Source organism: Scophthalmus maximus, chromosome 5, assembly GCF_022379125.1.
Source record: "Scophthalmus maximus strain ysfricsl-2021 chromosome 5, ASM2237912v1, whole genome shotgun sequence".
NCBI classification, from domain to species: Eukaryota; Metazoa; Chordata; class Actinopteri; order Pleuronectiformes; family Scophthalmidae; genus Scophthalmus; species Scophthalmus maximus.
Genome location: NC_061519.1, coordinates 22,435,069 through 22,455,200, shown reverse-complemented (window position 1 = coordinate 22,455,200; position 20,132 = coordinate 22,435,069). Strand labels below are relative to the sequence as shown.

The window sequence follows — 20,132 nt, the reverse complement described above, 5'->3', positions numbered from 1 at the left end:
GTCTCTCGGAGCGTCGAGCCCTTTCGAGGGGGCTGAGAGCTCACCGTATTTGAGGGCGGCTTCAGTTTTTTTGCTAAATCCCTGTTTAACCCCCCCGTACAGAGATCCATGGGGGCTGACGGGCAAAGACCGGGGGTTAAGGAGATCATTCCGACAGATGAAGGTGATGCATGGCTTCCTTCTCTCCCTCTCTCCCTGCCTTTTGTCTCTCGCATACCCCCACACTCCATCCATCCTCTTCCTCCCTGTGCTTCATCTACTCCAAGCAACCCTGTCCACCCATTACACTCTCTCTCTCTGTCTCTCTGTCTCTCTCTCTCTCTCTGTCTGTCTCTTTACGCTGTCAGACTTCTCCGTCATCGCCCTTTCATCTCTCTGGCTAAGACAGGAACAGGCAGATTAAGGAGAGGAAGAGTATTAGGGGAGCCATTCTTTTGCCGCCTCTTTGTGACGGGAGGGTTACCGTCGGTGCAGCGGAGCCCTCCCTCTGCCGCGTTCGGTCATTAGAGAGGCTGCAGAGCAGCGGGGGGGGGGGGGGGGGGGGGGGGGGGGGGGGGGGGGGGGGGCCCGAGGGAGTGTTTACATTACGAGAATACTGATAGTGTGAGGCTCTGGCGTGAAGAAACACACATCCTCATACCTGGTGTAAGCATTTTAAGTTGAATTTTATATTTCAAAATCCATTTAGTACGAAAAGAAATGAATTTATCACACATCAGGTGTATAAAACGGTCGAAATAGCACATGGACTGACAGGCAGATGTCAAGACAAGGCATTAATGAAGATGAAAATATGCCAATTACCGGAGAGAACCCAACGGTTATAGAATTAACTTTTTAAAAAGGGTTTAATCGCTTTAGAAAGAAGCCACTCCTGAATCCGTTGTGAAAAAATGTATAAATGTTGCTACCAGTAGCAAATTTTGATTCACAAATAGAATGAGACATGGAAACTGGTGAACTGAAGGTAAACAAATGCTCAGGATTTACTGGAAAACACTGATGTGTAAACATCACATCATTGAATTCCTATAGGGCTCAGTTATGAGTCACAAGTTTGTTTTTTATTTGAATTAGTGAAATGTGTCAAAACTAACATAAGAGCAAGGACCTCAAGTCAAAGATAGTGGCAGGCCTGTTTGGTGAAGGTCCCGAGGTTGTTTCCTATAGTTCAAAGCAAAGACCATCATCACACGCTCCTCTTCTGCAACAGTTTTTTTTGGCCGTCTCTCTATTTATTAGCCATAATTTGAGCACAGCCAGTTCTCCACTGTACCTCCAACGAGCGTGTCAGACACACAAGTGATTTGTGATGCAACAGCAAAGCCTTTGTTCCTGCAATGGAACATTTGTCTGAACAGGGAGAGAGAAAAAAAATAAATAGACCATCCAATTTCAAAAGAACGATTCAAAGAGTATGCTTTTATTAAATACTGATGTCACACGCGGGATTAGCGGGGTGTTAATGTTGGAGGGGAAAACGGCGTCAGTTGACGCCCTTGTGCTACCTTGCACTACAGTGAACAGCTGTTACATCACCCTTGAATCATTCATTGTGAAGCCAAAATGAGTTGAGGTAAATACAAAACCTGTGGAGAGTTAAAGGGGCCCTCTGGTCTCCACCGTGAATGACCTTGTACCGTCCACAGTCCGACCCACACGTGCTCTTTTAAATCCTCACGTTTGATGACTTCACATGTGTTCTTGCACTCTTTGGGGTAATATCTTCATGGTAGAATGCACTTTGGACAAAAGCGTCAGCTAAATGGATGTAATGTGATGAAGCCTTACATAAGAAATGGAAACATCTTCCTCCTTTTGATGATTCACCATCATGAATCGTCGCATATGTGGCTGATTTTGGCTTAGAGGGATATTTTGATATTTTGGGAAACACACTTATTCCCTTTTTTGGCAAGAACTAGGTGAATAGATTGATACAACATGTCTATCCACAATATCGGGAGCTATAGCAGGAAGATGGTTAACGTAGCTTAGCATTAAGACAGGAAACATGGGGAAAATGGCTATTCTGATTATGCTCAAAGGCAACAAAACGAGCACATACATGTTTTACCCAAAACGTTGAACTATTGCTTTAAAGAAGACATATTATTCCTACATGCGCTGGAAGCGGTTGACCAATCACAACAAAGTGGGCCAGCTGGCCAATCAGAGCAGACTGGGCTCTATCGGGAGGCCTTAAAGAGACAGGAGCCAAAAACCACGTGTTTCAGACAGAGGCTGAAAAGAGGAGCTGCAGGAATGGACAGTCTGAAGAAAACTGATGTGTTTACTGAACATTACAGCATGTAAACCTTTTCAAGCAATAACCCAAATTAAAAATAGTGAACTTGAATATGAGCATAATCTGTCTCCTTTAAATCAAGGTGGGGACATTTCAAGGGTAAAGATGTTTGATTTTTTTACACCAAGTTCAAGCCTCAGGAAGGCAGAACTAGAAGATGTAGGTGGAGATTTGAATAAACACTGTGATTAAAAATAAATTATAATAGAATAGGAACAAAAGCTTCCACATTTATCTCCAGACAAGATTTCTTGTCATGATACAATGGAATCACTTCTAACTCCACAAGACCTGTAGTCATTAAGAGTCCAAACACATCGCATTTGAATGACATATCAATCCTTCACGCTGTGGAGCTTTTAATTCAGATTCCAGCGGATCCATTTAAAATATCACAAAGTTGAAATCGGCCCGGCGATTACAGATGTTAAGATTAAAATGAGTCTTTGACTGAAAGGTTGAACACAAACGTCTGAAAAGTCAAGAGGGCTACAGTGTTCCAACAACGATCAAAGCTCCTCAGCTCCTGCATTTCAATTTCGGTGGAGTACCTGGGCAGTGGGCTGTCAGCAGGATCCGTGTTCCAGTTGGGCGACTGAGCCTTTCTGGTATCGAAACATGATGACAGTGAAGGCAGGTCTCACGCCAGCCAATGGAGTCATCAATAACAAGACAAGGTGAATGGATAGCGAGAGGGGGGAGGGTTATCTGTGTACAGCACATGCACTTCCCAGTGGACCACGGGGGCAGACAGCACCACAGAAAGGCGAGGTACGCAGTGACGCTCCTGGAATCTGTGATTTGACATCTGCTCTGTGTGAGAGTCTGTCAGAGGGCAGGAGGAGGCTTCCGAGGGCACCGCTGCTTTCTCTTAAGTCCGCGTCTCTGGGTTTTTAATCAAAGAGATGGGACTTGCAGGGCACGAAGAGAGGATGAGCCGCGTGGCGCTCGACGGCGGCGGTCAGCTTCGAATGGACACTGAAAGGACGTCATTCAGCCAGCAGAAGTCAGTCCTCTTCCTCCACATAGGTAGAGGGAAACCAGCCCACCTGAGAAGCAGCGAAACAGAATACAAATCAGAGCTAACCACACAAATATTGGACTGGGTATATATATATATTTTATGTACTCTTTGTATTTGTCCAATCTTTCTTGTTATTTTCACAGTCTAGCTGTGCTCACACTCCAGTCACTACCAACTCTGGGCCCAGCCTACACATGGCGCTAACAGCGTAGCTGTATAATTGAGCGATGATGTCTGCGTAGTTGAAGAGAGAAAAAAAATCAGATGGCCACAAACATTCTCTTGCAAGTTTAACGTCAAGCCCGGTGCATTCACGCTGGAGTCAGAAACGGTAGCAGAGGATGACAGCTATCCCAGACGGCTGTCATCTACCAATACCATCCTGACATTCTTTCCACATGAGAGCCTTGTGAACTTATGAACTCTTTTTCCTTTGCACTTATACAACACTCATGAAAGGGGAAAAAACACTCTATATCATACTGTGAGGAGATACCCCACTTCCCACTCTGCCGAGATCAAACCGCCAATGACATGATCCCTCACCAACATCCCAACGACAATTACACAACAAACACATTAGAGATTAGTTCAAATTTAAAACACTGATTAGTTTACCCAATATTTTTTATAATATACACCAATTTTAGATTGTCTTAATGACAAGAGGGAACCGTCCAATTAATTGGATGCATGTACCGATGTAGAGGATACAAAAACACCACGGTAAAGGTGAAATAAAAGAATGTGCAGAGATGTGCCACGAGGACAGGATTTCTCCGGCAGACCCACCCTGCCGTCGACCTCTCCCTTCCACCAGCCACTGGACATCTTGGTGTAGATCTTGATAATGTCTCCCTGCAGCAGCGAGAGCTCCCGCGTGTCTCTGGAGAAGAAGTCGTAGCGCGCCACCGCAATGCCCACCACCCTGGGGGAAAACACTGAGACAGACAGCTCTTTTATTGGAAGCCATCCGCACTAAATTTCACAAATACATCCAAGACAACGCTCGGAGAGGCGCAGCGTTATTCAGGGAAAGATGTTAAGAGCAACTCTAGGCCCACAAAAATAACTTTACAAAATTTGTTAGAAAGCTCTCTTGTATTTATTTGGGTTTATGATGCTTGTACAATATTCATAATTGTGTAAAATACATATCTCACAGGCATCATCAATGATAAAATGACTGTTATCTTGAGAGGGTGACTAGGCAGCGAGAGGAAGATGAAGAAGAGAATAAACCAGAATCTTACAGAGGAGATGTATATATATGGCTGCCCAGCGCGGCACACGGCAGACATGAGAGGTCATGGGAAACTGTGGTCGTGCAGTTCATCTTATTAAAAGTTAATGTTTCAACTCCGCTGCACGCACTGCGATGGCACTTATCGGGTTGTACAAGGTCAATTCCTCCACGTGCAAAGTCCGGCCTCACATTACATGTGAAGACCGATGCGCGTAGGCTTGTTTCCTTTATCTCTGGACATTTCGGATGACATGACCGGGGAAAGAATTGCCGGATGAAAGTAATTCACAGGCACATCCAAACCAACACAAGACGCTCACAAGCCCACAGATTCATGCGTGTATTCACATACGCTCATGCGGTTGCGTGCACAGAGAAAAAGACGTAAGCTAATTCGTCCAAATAGATTAGTATGCTGCAGTCGAGCCATGTCAGCGGGAGAAATGTTAAAACCTCACGTTACTCTGGCTCGGGAGCACTTACTCATAATCACAGTGTGGTCACTGCCGCTGCTAACAGCGTAGTCACAACTTAAACATGGATATTAAGCCTCAATTTCCTTTTTATATTGTGTTACATATTTACTGCAGTTCAGTAACAAGTGAAAACATTCGAGCAAAAGGTAATGCATTATCTCTGAATTGACAACATAATTGTTGGATTTTAGTCAAATGTAAATTGCAGTAGTGGCCAAATATCCTCGGATTGGTTGACTTCTCTGCAGTTATTTTTTTTATATATATCTGGAATATCTCCGTTTTGGATTTACACTATGCTGTTGTGGATGTTTTTTTTCTACAGTTCGTGCAATATGACATAAAGGCAGAGTCATTAGGCTACATAATATAACAGAGACGCAAAACCAGGAAATGTGGACACACAGCGAGGGAGAGACAAAGAGAGTAGAAAAGCTGTACCTGTACCTGACCAGAAAGGCGAGGAGGAGGGAGGAACAAAGCTGCAGCTGCCAGGAGAAACTACAGAGAAACGAAGTGAGTAATGGGGGATGGGGGGGGGGGGGGTTTCAGGCCGCGTTGTGGGAGCAAAGACAGAACACAAGCAAAGTAAACACAAGTTTGACAGAAAGAGAGGAAACAGGAGAGAGAGGGAGAGAGAGAGAGGGAGAGAGAGAGAGAGAGAGAGAGGAGAAGCTGGCAATGTCAGATAAAAAAGCAAAAAGCGAGGATGGGCGGGAGAGACGAGTCAGAGAGGGAACAACCGTGAAATAATCGGATAATTTGTCATTTTACCTGGCACATACACACAGTCTCACTTAACACTGAGCCAAAAAGATCTGTTGGAAATGGATGTCTGATAGTCTGTGTAGTGTTGTCCTCTGTTTGTATGCGTGTACTTTAGTCGGGGCCAATATTCAGCACATAAATGGCACTAATGTGGGGCTAGATTGGGACATATTCCAAACAAAAAGTTACTTTAGCCCCAACATAGCCCTGCCAAGAAATGACAGGTTTCACATTCAAAGATTTCCTCCATTCAGCTGCCGCTTCTCCAACTGTCTACTCTGGCTGACTCGGTTCAGTGGTGCCGCCAGCTGCCATTGCCCCTGCCTGACCTCAACCCCATTTAACACCTTTTGGGATGAAGTGCAACGGCACGCCTCGTTACCCAACGTCAATTTCCATCCTCACTAATGTGTTTGTGGCTGAACGGGAGCAAGTCCCCGCAGCCAGGTTTTTAAAAAAGAGTGCAGCCGCTATCGCAGTATATGAGCACCCGTGAGACAACCTGCACATGGAGCTTAAATGTGTGTGTCCACAAACTTTTTGCCCGTCGTACCGCTTCATAATATGTGCCAGAGCAGCAGCAGCAGCAGCAGCAGCAGCCGCAGCAGCATGGGGGTAAGTATACGTCGGCGCACAGCACGGCGCCCTAACAAGATGTCGGAGAGGCAGCGACTTCTGCTCCCCATATGAAATACCATCTGAGCCGGCGGACCCTCACACTAAGAGAACCCGGCGCCTGTCAACACAGCAATATGGTTCCATGCCTTCTTCCTCTCCCCTACGGGGACGAGTAAATGCAGGACAATGTGTGTCTACTGTTTGTCCAAGTGTACACAAACAACTACTCACATACTTGTAGAAAGTTGTTACAGTATACACAAACATATGTGTATACTCAAATATAAACACACCACGCCCTGGACATATGTGATCATGAACCAGCACTAGAGGTTGAAGTGTATATAGTTTGTATTATTGATTTAAGTATTGTGAAATGAAATTGACTGGGAAGTTTTCGATATCCGTCTAATAAATGCTGTCATATTTTCAGATCCCATTCTTTGAACGGTGTACATTTGTAATAATCACAATCAATTTTGGACAACAGAATTCTATACCCTGACGGCATCAATGCGTAACCACAAAATGACTCCCCCCCCCCCCCTTCGCAGATGATGAAGGATCTTTTAAAATCATTTTCCCAGCTCTAACAGTCACGCAAACACACAGACAAAAAGCTCTGCGCCAGACTTAATTAAAGACGCTGGCTGGGGGCTTTCGAAACAAATGACTCCAGAGTTGTGATGGCTTTTTTTCAGTCGCTCTGCATCTTGTGATTGTTTGCTCAGCCTTGCATCCTGTTTTCTTTCCTAGTGGTGTAGGGTTCCTAGGGTGTTCTGAGATTCAAACCCATTTTTTGTGTGCGCGCGTGTGCTTTTTTAAAATGTATTGTTTTGGAATGACATCTGTCTTCCAGCAGAGGCTGTTTACCAGGCAGACAATGAGGTGCCCACACTAAGTCTTCCTATACGGGGGTGGACGACTTAAGGCAATAATAATCTATCCCAGAATCCACTGAGGCAACGGCGGGTCTGTCAAGGCTTTCTCGCAGACGCACAGTGAATGGCGGAGATGCATAAAAACACCTCTTGCAGAGCTTTGAAGCCTGATGTGCTGGGAGACTGACGCTGCCAAAGGAGGCAGGGGGACAAGGATGTAGGAGAATTTTACATCCGAACAGACACAAAGGGCTAACTTTGACTTTGTTCCAGCGTTCCAGTGTTCGTCTGCTTGCCTCGGCTGCCGCCGCTGCAGCGGCTGCGGTTGTTTACACCTACACCTCTCTTTCAGTTTACCCCCAGCTGCTTCCTGCTCTTTTGCATCAGATCACATTCGCAAACTTTTCCCAGTTTTGTGCAGACGGGCGCAGTCCCACAGTTGGACTGAAGGTTTCCCTCAGGTGTGTGTCAGCAGGCGGCTGTCACACAGTTTTCCCCGCTGCCAGCCCGAGTGAAATGTCATGTCCTGTCAGGAAAATTGTGAAGCCATCTCGGAGCTGAGCAGCGTGCAGAGTGTGACGTTTGGAGTAGCGGGCTCCTGGTGCTTGCCTGGGGCATTGGACCCTTACTGGGACCTCTCTGCCAAGCCTGGTGAGATGCCAAGGCTCCTTTCTCTTTCTTTCACTCACTGTCTCGCTCGTTTGTCTTCTGGTCTCCCTTTATCTCTCTTACCCCATACTGTGTCTTTGTACTCTGTGTCTCCCTTTAAAAACATTCTCACCTATTACCATGCTTTCTGTTTGTGTATATATTTTCTGGATATGCAAAACCACAAAGGTGAAAATCCTAAACAGAATGCATTGCAGTCACAAATGCGATGACATTGGCTAGATCACATATGGAGGCGGACTGGCTTGTATTGGATATCTTAAGAAAAAAAAATGTTTTCAGAGAGTTGGATAAGATTAACATAGCTAATATAAATATTAATATATTCATCATCATCTTTCATAGTTGAAGTGCACTGCAGTAAGCACTGTAAAAAGGACATATACTCACACAGTGTGACCAAGGTCTAGATCCTTAACTTATCAAGAGATAAGGTATAGTATATGAGTCTGAATGGAATTGTACATGTTATATTGTGTAAATGACAAAAGATGATCAACCGAGCAAAACTGAAGAGCAAGGTCTGCCAAGAAAACTGCTGCTGTCTTCCATCCTCTGCCGGGGAATCATGATAGCTCGTTTTCTAGCATGACTCACATTTGGTCTGGCATTTTTCACTTGAGTGTCTAATGGCCAAGCAAATGCTGTGATAGCGTGATTCTGTAATATACAATATTTGTGTACAGTCCTTTAAGGCGAGGGCAGAGTGCATTAGCTGGCCTGTGAGTTGCAAATGAGATTCCAGAGCCAGCTTCCGCCCTCAGCTTGGTTTATTGCGTCAATGACAAATGTTAGTTTCCGGCAACTGTTCTGGATATATGGAGAGGAATTAAAAGTCGGTCTAACCTTCCCAGAAAAAAAACAATGTATTTTATTTTGTCTGAACTGGAATGCTGAGGCAAAAAAAAAAAATACACCCCTCTGGTCCTCCAAACAAGTCAAACCAAATAGGCAGAATTGCTTCCAACTATACAAGATCTTATCTGAAGTGGTAGCATTTCCACCTGTCAGACAGTCGCAGCGAGGGAAGGTGAATGTTTGTGAAAACTCACCACTGCCAGCTCTGGTAACAGCCATGGACATGGTTCCATTGGTCAGTTCCCGATAAGGGACCTGTAGAGTGGTGTCAAGGCTGCTGAAACCCTCCTTCAGAGAGTGCTGCTTGTAGTACTCCACCAAGTCCTGTGTGAAGCAAGCGCAGTAGTACAAAAACATACTCTTCACTCTGGTCAGTAAAGGTGAGTCTAGACATTTCAGGACTCTGCTCAACATCAGTGCTTCTTGACTTCAGCTTTTAAACACAAAAGTTCATGAACTTCTTTTAATAATTGAAAGAGACATCTTGTATCTCAGTTTCTGCTAATTTTTGTGTTAGTCTTATCTTTCTGATAGAATGCTGTAAGTACTGCTTGGTAGCTCCTCATCGTTAACTGCTTCCATTAATTGTGGGGTGCAACAAGGTTCAATTTTGGGTCCAGTCCTTTTTCACTAAATGCTCCCTATAATACAAATACAGTATGTGTCCTATTATGCAGTTACCCAAATATATATATATATATATATATATATATATATATCTCTTTGGATATAGATGGATATGTGTGTGTATATATATATATATATATATATATATATATATATATATATATATATATATATATATATATATATATATATATACATATCCATCTCCCTAAATGAAAGATTGGATGAATCAAAACTACTTCGAAAAGTGATATATAAAAAAGATGTATTATTGTTGTTTTCATTACTATTAGTCGTAGTAGTAGTAGTAGTAGTAGTAGCAGTATTTGTTCATCATTGTACAAAACAAAAGTATAATGTTCACTTGCATGTTGTGATTTATCTCAAGAGTAAAAGAACCATCATGTCAAAATGATTACACTTATTGATGCAGCTGCGGTTTATAGTGCATAAAAATCCATACAGAGTTCAAGCCTTTACCAGCACAGTCTTGAACAGCCGGCTCTCGGCGATGTAAAAGCAGCCATCCTTGGTCAGAATCTTAATGTGCTTGATTTTATCGTTGAACCTGTGGAGGATGAATAAGACATGGGCTGCAAATCAACTATACATGGTTCCACATCAATCCAGTCTCCATGGTTAAGTGTCACGAAGGTCCGTCTGCACTGACTGCCAGTTACCATGCTGAGCCAAGCAACTTTATTTCAACAAGAACCCCTTGGGTTTTCCCCTGCAGTGGAATTCGGATCTCCACAGCTATATACACATCAGATAATAATAAAAGCAATAGGTTTCCCCAGATTTCCCCTGTACGATCAATTTATACTGCATACCAGTCATCTACAACCTTTATGGCTTGTCACCTCTTAAAATTAAAAAAATATATATCCACAGTACTTGAGTTGTGACCAATTATACTGAACAGTAAAGGCAGATTTGAGATACTACCACAGGCATCAATGGCTAAAACTATTCCGTATTTGACATGAACTGTAAGAAGTTAGACAAAAGTCAGAACATTTTTGTGTCACAGAAAAGTATTTATTTTGTTTTTCCCCTTTAATCATCTTGCAACCACTTCGATTTCTCTTGGGCATGAGTCCCACTTAGGAAAACCACTGCTGTTTATCTAATAATCTATGCTTAGCAAGCTCTGTCTTTATGGATACATTTTTTCTTTTCTTTCGTGGTCACAATAACTTTTAAATCCTGCAGTGCAAAACAATCCTTAAACTCCCCCAAAAAAGCAACAGCAAGAATTGTTTATCTGTTTATGTATGGTTTCTTTGACAAACATTAGGGTAGTATGGAGAAAAAGACCCACTCCCATTTTACACTAAGTTGAGCTAAAACTTATCAGATAACTGATTCATCTTATTAAACAGTCCTGCAATAAATCCTAACTTCACGCAGGTTATAATCATCAGATTGCCTTGATATATTAATGATATGAACTGTATTGGGTTAAACAGAGAGGCCAGAATAATTATTAGTATTAATTATAATTATTAGAATTTGGTTAAACAATATTTTGACTATGATGTGTTGAAACACATCAAGCTTCTTTTTTTTTTTTAAATAGCTGTTTTACACTTGATTCTGAGGATTGGCTTCCCTCTATTACGTGAAAATAGTTCAAAATCAAATCCTAGCGCGGCAGACGTCATCAGTGTGCTCACTTAACCCAAGATAGGAAAATGTATCACAACTGACTGTAAAACACTGAACAGTCAAGTGTATATATGCTACAGGCCTGATTAAATAATTAAGTGATTAAATAATCATATGACAGCAGAGACCAGCTCCGGCAAAATTAGTTTGTTGAAAACCTTGAAATGCACTGTTAAGGGTATATACGGTATATGCAGCAGCACGCACGCACACACACACACACACGCATACACACAGACACGTGGGGATGAGCTGTCAAGCCAATTGCAAGCACAGGACTGTATATCGCATGTGCTCCGTATGGTGATGTGCAAGTTACACCGGAAATAGACCTGCACTGTAAATCTCCCAATGCTGCATATAACCGACGAATGTGGTCATGTTGCAAATTCACTGATACATTATGAATATATGGGGGGGGGGGGGGGGGGGGGGGGGGGGGGGGGGGGGGGGGGGGGGGGTAATGCATTATTGATTTGTGTTGAATTATATGATGTGTAGCACATGGAGACAGGTGCACCCTGTTTGGCGAACGCTCAGTCTCTCTTTTCTTGCTACAGACTCCCAAGGCTGCATATATAGGCTGCACATATTAACATCATTCAGCACACACACACACACAAACTGACCACTTGTAGCATTTGACATCAGACAGTTCCACTTGATTAGCAGGAGCTCTCTGTGCGAAGCTCTCTTATCTCAAACAGCCACTCTGATTAGATCTTAAGCAGTGAGACGGGCAATTAGGATTGGAGTGTTCAGCAACTGGCCCCGTACATCAAAGCGTTGTGTGAGGGACGGTGTGAGTCCACCAAACCAAATGGGCTGGAATGGTGTGTCACTGGCTAAGTAGCCCTAACGTCCACACGCCATTTCAGAGTGTGCCCCTTTATCATTGTAATCTCTCGGAGTCGTCATGCCTGGTCAGAGGGACTCCATCGTCCTCTCTCTTTTTTTTTCTTCTTCTTCTTTTTTTAAAAGACTGCACGTACTTTGATGTAGCCTGACAGATATTCGCGAGTTGAACGGACAGCCTTGTATTTCAAAAGAGGGAGACCGAGGGCACTCAACTTGCAGATGAAGCAGACGTCCACTGAGGCCTATGAGGGAAGGACTTTTTTTGTATCTACAATTCGACTTTGTTGCTTCGTCGCCTTCTTTTTTTAAAGATTGATAGCCAGAGAGCAGCAAATAGTATGAAAAAAAAGCTATCAGGCACCGCTCGGACACATATCTAAGCAGACGACTGAGATAGATGGTAAAATAGATCACCCAATTTCCAACGCTTCCCCATGCAGCTGAAATGTGCATGGACTGAGTCAACCATCGCACGATACTAAACTTAACTGCAGACTCTGCAGGGAGAGTAATTCATAAAGATGAACACTGGCTTATGAAGTGTCCATCCCTTGTCCATTGATGTTAGGTGCTCCAAATGGTTTTGTTTGTGAAAATTTTTTGTGCAATTTTTTCTGAGCATGTATGATTCGCTCCAGCGCCTCCTCGTCTCCATCTCGTGGCCGATTTCTATTGACCTCCCTCTCGTCTCCGCTTCTCTCCACGCATCTGTTACTCATTTGGGTCGCGCCCCGTAGCTCTTGAGTGTCCGCGTTTGTATATTTTCTCAACACGCTATAGGGATCCTTCAGCTGAAACACGTTGGCTTATTCCCTGTATTTGTGGAACCTTAACATCAAAAAAGCACCTCCGATCATTGCAAAGCATTTAGGAGGGGGAAATTGCGGATATCCGTGCATCTGTGAAATGTTTATTTACATGAACGTGATGGAATTTAACACCGGGTCTGATGCGTTCTCTACATGCACAGTTGCTTTACACAACATGCATGGCATTATGAATGGAAATCTTTTCTTTATTGGATTACCTCAGCAGCCAGATTTAATGCACATAATCTCCAACAGGACTGAGAATAATGTGTTTTCTGCTTCTCCGTATTGCAGCTGTTTTAGACTCTCTTCGCACGGCTTGATACCACAAGGTGTAAGTGAGGGTTTGTTTTTCTTTGTAATTTGGTTGAATCGAGCCTTTAAACTACATTCTGTCCCCCCGCCCCCCCCCCCCCACCATCTGCATCAACTGTAATTCATTAGACCGACTTTTTCCATTCTTCAGTTACAGACGATTGATGATTGTATTGTCACTATGACTTCTCTTTCTTTACTGACATAAGTAGAAAGACAGCATGATCTCCCCTTCCAATTTGTTTCCTGATTCTGCACCAATTTCTACGCTTGACAGATTCTTGCCTCTCGCAATAAGGTGTTTTTTGCCCATAAGGCCGCCGCTGAGCGCATGTGCTTTGTTTGTTCCACTCGTCTTGATAAACCGAGGTGAGTTTCATTTTTGAGGAGATTTGCTACGGAAAATACATTGAAAACAAGCCGTCGTATCACTTACTTTATGCTGATGGCGTACTCAGTGCCTTCTTTACTCCGGTGTCGAAGCAGGTAGGTGCCGTTTCCCCGGTCCAGGAGCTCCACCTCAGCCTGGTACCTCTCCATGGGCCCTGCAAACCTGAACCACCCGTAGACAACTACTGCACTTACACTGCAATCAATCCTTCTGAACACGAGGATGAAGAACAGTCAATACAATCAATAAAAAAATGCAGTCGGAATGACTCGTGGTTATTGTTTGCAATCTGCAGTCGTTTGTTTTCATCGCTTACCAGAGCTGGGCGGAGTAATCGACAGGTTTTGGAACCTGGCGCGGAAAAGAATTGTGGTTATTTTCTGTTTTAATGGAGTCGATACGGGGGGGTGGGGGGGTGGAGGTCATTTGTGGCAATGTGATATTCCAGCCACATCTAATGGCTAAAATCAGTCTTCAACAGAAAAGCACAAAAAAAAAACAACAACCTGCAATTGAAAAAGCACCATATTCTTTGCGGAGACATCAATACTGGCCATTATCTACTGAATGAATTGTTATCACACTCTATGTGTCTTATTGATTACAAAAACTATGCACACTTACACACGGGCAAGGCCTCACAGCGTCACTTGGAAAGAAGCCCATCTTGCTTGTCGCCAGAATTCTGCCCTGCAATGGCAACCGGCTGTTAATCGCATTATATTCGTCTGGGAGCAACTACACCTCTCTCTCTCCCTCCCTCTCCCTTTACTCTTCCCCTCCCACACTTGCTTCAATAAATCCTCAGCAATTAGCACACAACAAGCAGTGCATCTAATTTTCCGCCCAAGTTAATTATGGTTCAAACTCTGCCGGCGGTGAGATTTGTGGTGCATCAAAACAAGAGCCTCGTTTAACACTAAATAATAGATCTTATTCTGGTCCTTTGAATATCCAAACAGCATAAGCTCTGTCGCTGGGGCTGAAGCCTGACAATTGCATTGCCTCCAGCGAGCAGAAGCGTTACATGAAAATCATTCTTTCTCTCATTCAAAACAAAGTGTAGTAAAATCGATGTTTTTATCCAAAGAGTAAAGCAAATAGCTCCGTTTATTTTACAACCCTAATTCTCTATCAAGTACATTATCTTGCCGACAGCCGTAATATATCAGCATCCAGCTGGAGATAATCAAAGTATCCAGTTCAGAGCTTGAGGTCAATTGGAAGTCCATCGAGTCGACCTGAGAGGACAGTGAGTGTCGGGGGGGCATGTGGAGCTCTTCATCCAGCTTCCTGCCCAGTTGATGCTTTCCCTCCTCGCTCCTCTTTATTAGAGAAAGAGGTGCTTTTTGGGGCCGTGCAAGCCCCGGCGGTAACTAGATTGGAAAGCAAAAATCTTTACCCATCTCGATGATTCATTCTGTGTAATAACATTTCATCAAAGGTTGTTTTTTTTCCGAGAGCCCCTCTCTATTTGTTATGCCTTTGATAAGCGTATGATAAAGATTAAACTTATTACTCTGTTGCCATAAACAGGCTGCAGCCAAAGGATCAAATGAAATTACAGTGATTGATTGTATTGTTCTGCCAGTGGGATGGGGGATAATTGCCTTCTGGGTAACAGGGGATATGAATTCTCAATGTTCTGTAATTCCATCCTCTGGCGCCACTGGGGACGCTGGAGACTAAAGGGACCCTGCGGAGCTTTCACTGTAAACAAACACGCTTTTGTCCAGATTCAGTGGTTCTCGACGAAAACGCATAAGAGCTAGCAACCTCGTCGGAAACACTTTGGATCGTGTTAATTAGATCGTGCTCTCCCAAATCTTCTCGTCTTTTCATTACGTCCTGCCTTTTACAGCTTATTGCCAACACCAACTGCTGATGAGGATATAGTCTCAGGAACATTGCCGAACTCCGTCCCAACACTCTTGTCTGTCACGCCTTTGTCTCCTCAAGGCTGGACTACTGCAACGCCCTCCTCATCGGGACTCCTGGCAAGAGCATTCAAAAGCTTCCATACGTCCAAAACAGCGCCGCTAGGATCCTGATGAGGATACGAAAATATGACCACATCACACCCGTCCTTCACTCACTCCACTGACTTCCTCTCTCACAGGATTGATTACAAGATCTCCCTACACTACTATCAGTGCGTCCATGGCAATGCCCCTCCCTACCTGAAAGATCTAGTCCCACCACAAAACTCCTCACTCCTCTTGTTTCTACTCTGTAGCACTTTGAGATTGCTTTTAGCAATGAAAAGTGCTCTATAAATGAAATTTATAATTATGATTATGATGATGATTATTATTATTATTATTATTATTATTATTATTATTATTATTATTATTATTATGTGGATTACGGCATTCTGTAAGATTTTCTCAGGAATGTCAATCATCTGACAGGCAACAATTTGATGCCGGTTTCCAACTGAATTAACAATGTTTTTTTCATTGTTATCGATAAAGTGTCTTACTTAATAAATTTGCAGTTTGAAGGCAATACACAGAATTTGCTTTTCACTAACAGTTGTCCAATACTACAGTATTCAAAAAAATCTTAAAATTTCTTTAAAAAAGTTTACTTTTGACATTTTGAATTTATTCTCGATATGCAAAATTAAGAAGATATATATATATATATATATATATATATATATATATTTCTACACTGAATTAGCTCGACTTTATTCTCAATATTTAGACATTTTCTCATCATTTCGACTTACATTCTCGAAATATTGTTCCTCTTCTTGTTTTCTTTTTTTTTATTAAACTGCTGTGATAAAGTTTATTACTTTAACCAAACAATTTTTAAAAAAAAAGTTGTATTATGTGGATTCTACTGACGTGATTAGCCTGTAAACTGAAACACCCTTATTCCTCAACTTCTAGCTCTGTAGTTTCTTCTCTCTGCCCGAATGTATTGCATCGCCTGCTGATCAGAATATATGCTCTACAGCGCCACTCCTGGTCAGAACCTACAAGGCAGCTTCAAGTGTTATTAAACACAGACCAGGAAAATACAATTATGTATTATCATCTAAATCCTTTGATTATCCCCTCTCAGCACGCATGGTAACCATGGCAGCAAACAGTGCAGTGCCATCAGGTCTGTGGCATGACATTCTGCTCGCCGTTCTACCGGCTTACACAAAGCCTCTTGGCGTTCGTGTCCTCACCCTCCACCTTGTGCTCTGTCACAACAGAGAGGAACATGGAGCACGGGAAACCGGGCTAACTGCCTACTCCCAGCCGTGCCGCTGGCAAGGACTGCAGTCTGATTGGAGCAGCACCAGGAGGGGGAGGAGGAGGAGGCTCTAAATGCCGCTGTAGAGCAGCAGTGAGAAACAGCTAGGGAGGCTGCCGGAAGACGCCGAGATGAATCGCCCATCCTTTCAAAAATAGATAAGGTCAAACTCCCTCAACCGCTGGCTGACCCCGTGAGGCGGTTGCTAAATGTGCCTGTACATGAGGTTGTGCACCGCCATTAAAAGATCTTCCAGGGGCTGAGGTGTCGGCTGTTTTAGTGTCTCACTGTGGCACTAAATTAATCAACTGAAGCCACTAATTGGTTAGATCATCTGATGTGGGCCGTGATTCATTCTGACGAGTGAGGAAAGAAAGACAAATATCCCATTTGTAATGTGACTGTGGTTCAGTGCAGCTCATAATATACAGTAGATCTTCTTCTGATATCTGTAAATGAGGCTGACCTCATCATTGTGTCATATTTATGGCCGTCAGGACACCGAATGTGACCAAAACACAATGAGTGATTTACAAACTATAGTGACGAAAAGAGAGATAAATTCATGATGTAACCCCATTAAAGCGTCTCTTTCCTTTGTCACACAGCGAGACGGACAGTGTTCGAGAGGGGACCCGACACACGGCGTTGATTCAAACCCATGACACTGCAAAGACTTTGCGTGCAGCGAAGCCGACCTGGCGAGCCGCAGCTTGTTATTTTTTCATGGCGTCCCAGATGTCGAGATAGAACGAGGACGAGCTGAGTGACACGCACCTGCCACCAGGAGCTGTGCAGGTCTGCAAACATCACTTCAATGACATCCCCCGCATGAATGCTTAGTGGGGGCCCGTGCTGGGGATAGGGGATGCCACTGTAGTCTCTGATCACAACCATCCTGGGTAAACCTGGCAGACAGGGAATACAAACACATTTACACTCAAACTTTTATATATTTATCAAAGAGTCTCAGACGCAGGAACATACAGCTGTGCAGCAGCTGTAATATTAGTCCGGGGCAATGCATTCGCAATACTGTGATGAAATGAAACGATGAAAATGAAAGAAAAGGGCACAACGGAAAAAATAGAGGACATGTGTGTCGCAGTGTTGTGTTTCTCAGATGTGTTAGGAGTTTTGCTGAATGTTAAAACATTTGGTCAATAAATAAACTAATATTCTTCAAGGGGAAAGTACAGACCGCAAACTGACTTTGTGATTCCAGTGCTAATCGTCCACAGGACACCTGGACGACAAACACAATGATTTACCAGTCATATATTCTGATGCGTGTTTGCTTGTTTTTGATTTGATTTTCGGTTTTTTTTCTTCCTTCTGATCTTTTTTCTATTGACATTTTCTTTTATTCAATTCCTAGAAGAAAAAAAAAATATGGCATCAACATTATTATGAACCTTGATACATCATTGTAATGATGCACAATTCCAGAAATTGCAGTTGGAGATGTGTCTGATGAGGAGTACATTAAAACTATGTTTCCATTTATTCGTTTGATTTCTAAGTTGATTACCAGTGCATGTCAATCATAGGTGAAGTAATACTGGTTTGGGGGATGGAGGAGGAATGGAAAGATATCTATTTTGATCATTTTTCTTTTGATAACTTAAACCAGGCTGCCGATGTTGAGAGAGGTCAGGAGTTTGCTCAGTTCAACACGGTACCATATGGTAAAGTCAAGGTGTGCAGACACACTTTTACATCACTGCAAAAGGTAGACTAATTAATTTACTGGCGGTCAAGGAATACAAGATTTTTGGCTCCCAGAAAGTTGTTCTGTAAAGACGAACCACAAAAAATGTCTTAATCACACCTCGATTGTATTGAGGTGGTCTACGAGACAGAAAACTCAAAAACCAATCAAACATACCCATGGGGCTAGATGTACACTGAAGAAAATAGTTCATCAATTGGTAAAAAACAAGAGAATGAGGTTTGTCAGATTTAAAGTTAACAAGTCAATCGATAACTAATGTGGTATATAAATGTGGTCACTGTCTTTTTGATGGAGGTTTAAACCGCCACTCTAAAGACTGCAGCAGGGAATTCGTCTCTTTGATTCCTGAACGGCACGGCTCCAATCCCTCCTCAGCGCGCGGCAGACAAATACAGCCACAAGCATCCGGCTACGGCGGAGACTAAACACCCCTGCCAACTAAAAAGACACAGCCACTTACTCTCCCCTGACTCACACGTCGAGCCCCCTCAGACACCGCTCGCTTGCAGCCATCGCTCCTCTGCAAACCAGCCCGGGGAAACTATTACGGCGACCTTAGTTGAATGGAATATCTCACATTCATGTTTTTAATAAGAACAATAAGCACAGCTGTCTTTCCCATAAAGCCCCTCATGGAAATCGATTTATCACAACGGCACAGCTCAGCGGTGGAGGCCGGGGCATATAGACTGCTGCAAGTGCTTTTCCGCCAGTATTTCTCCTGCCGTGGTTCTCATAATGATTCCACCTCCTCCAATTCATCTCAATGCCATCTAGGGTTTAGGCATCACAGCGTGCGCTGAGGAAAAGGGCTTTTTTTTTTTGCGCCTGGGTTTAAGGGTTCCTTTTGTATCCTGTTCTTACTCAAATATATTTGTCAGGAGGAAACTGCTGTTGCTCATTTCCCGCTTTGAACCCTGTGGAGAAATTCATGTCAGCGTACATGTCTAAGGAAACATCGTCGGGGGTTTTAGTGGCGGGCGGGGGAAAAAAAGTCGAGTAATATTTGATCAAAAACGTGAAGCTGGGTTTGATAACATCTGAGGTGTCACGCTGCCCTCCGACTTACTGTCTCCTATTCACCCTGTCCTGCATTTCTGTTTTCGATACAGAACCAAGATGAAAGCAGATTAAGAGGAACCACATAAATCCCTTAGCAGGTTCACAAATGTGGTCAAGCGGTCAAGGCTTTACTGACCTGGGCCTGACGGTGCTGTATTTTCCTGTTAAAAGAGAGACAGAGAGCACAAAACATGAGAGAGGGAAAAAGCATGAAAAGATTTAATCAAGAGAGAAATATGGAAAAGATGAGGGGATTGATATATTGATATAAAGAGGCCGTGTGCAGGATCACCCTGACCTGAGGAATGAGTCATATTCTTTAAACTACCATCTGTGAGTCTCTTACAGATATAAAAAGTAAACTTTCAGAAGTTCTATGCCTGAGTAGTAGTCCTTTTACAGGGGGGAAAAAACTACTGAATCTCTTAATTTAGTCCAAAAGTCATCAGGGTATCATAATGAGTGTTAACTCATTTTAGATTAGCTGTCACAAATGACAGAAAAAGGAATGTCTGGGGAGCAGATATGAAATTCTTGCTTGAAAAAAAGTGGGAGAGATCA

General features: G+C 43.1%; 1 protein-coding gene across 3 annotated transcripts in view; it reads right to left on the bottom strand.

Annotated features, from left to right (window-relative positions):
* Nucleotides 1–2,245: 2,245 nt before the first annotated feature.
* Nucleotides 2,246–20,132, bottom strand: part of LOC118310373 (guanine nucleotide exchange factor VAV3-like) — a 42,933-nt gene continuing 25,046 nt past the window's right edge. For 2 of the 3 annotated variants that reach the window (XM_035633268.2, XM_035633269.2), the window contains exons 19-28: nucleotides 19,708–19,732; nucleotides 17,552–17,682; nucleotides 14,144–14,209; nucleotides 13,836–13,870; nucleotides 13,565–13,681; nucleotides 9,956–10,043; nucleotides 9,043–9,172; nucleotides 5,502–5,555; nucleotides 4,125–4,273; nucleotides 2,246–3,357 (exon numbers count right to left, since the gene is read on the bottom strand). In XM_035633268.2, the coding sequence (XP_035489161.1) occupies nucleotides 3,316–3,357; nucleotides 4,125–4,273; nucleotides 5,502–5,555; nucleotides 9,043–9,172; nucleotides 9,956–10,043; nucleotides 13,565–13,681; nucleotides 13,836–13,870; nucleotides 14,144–14,209; nucleotides 17,552–17,682; nucleotides 19,708–19,732 (837 nt within the window). In that variant the 3' untranslated portion in view covers nucleotides 2,246–3,315. The remainder of the gene's footprint in view (nucleotides 3,358–4,124; nucleotides 4,274–5,501; nucleotides 5,556–9,042; nucleotides 9,173–9,955; nucleotides 10,044–13,564; nucleotides 13,682–13,835; nucleotides 13,871–14,143; nucleotides 14,210–17,551; nucleotides 17,683–19,707; nucleotides 19,733–20,132) is intronic. The other variant, XM_035633270.2, reaches the window with a different exon arrangement.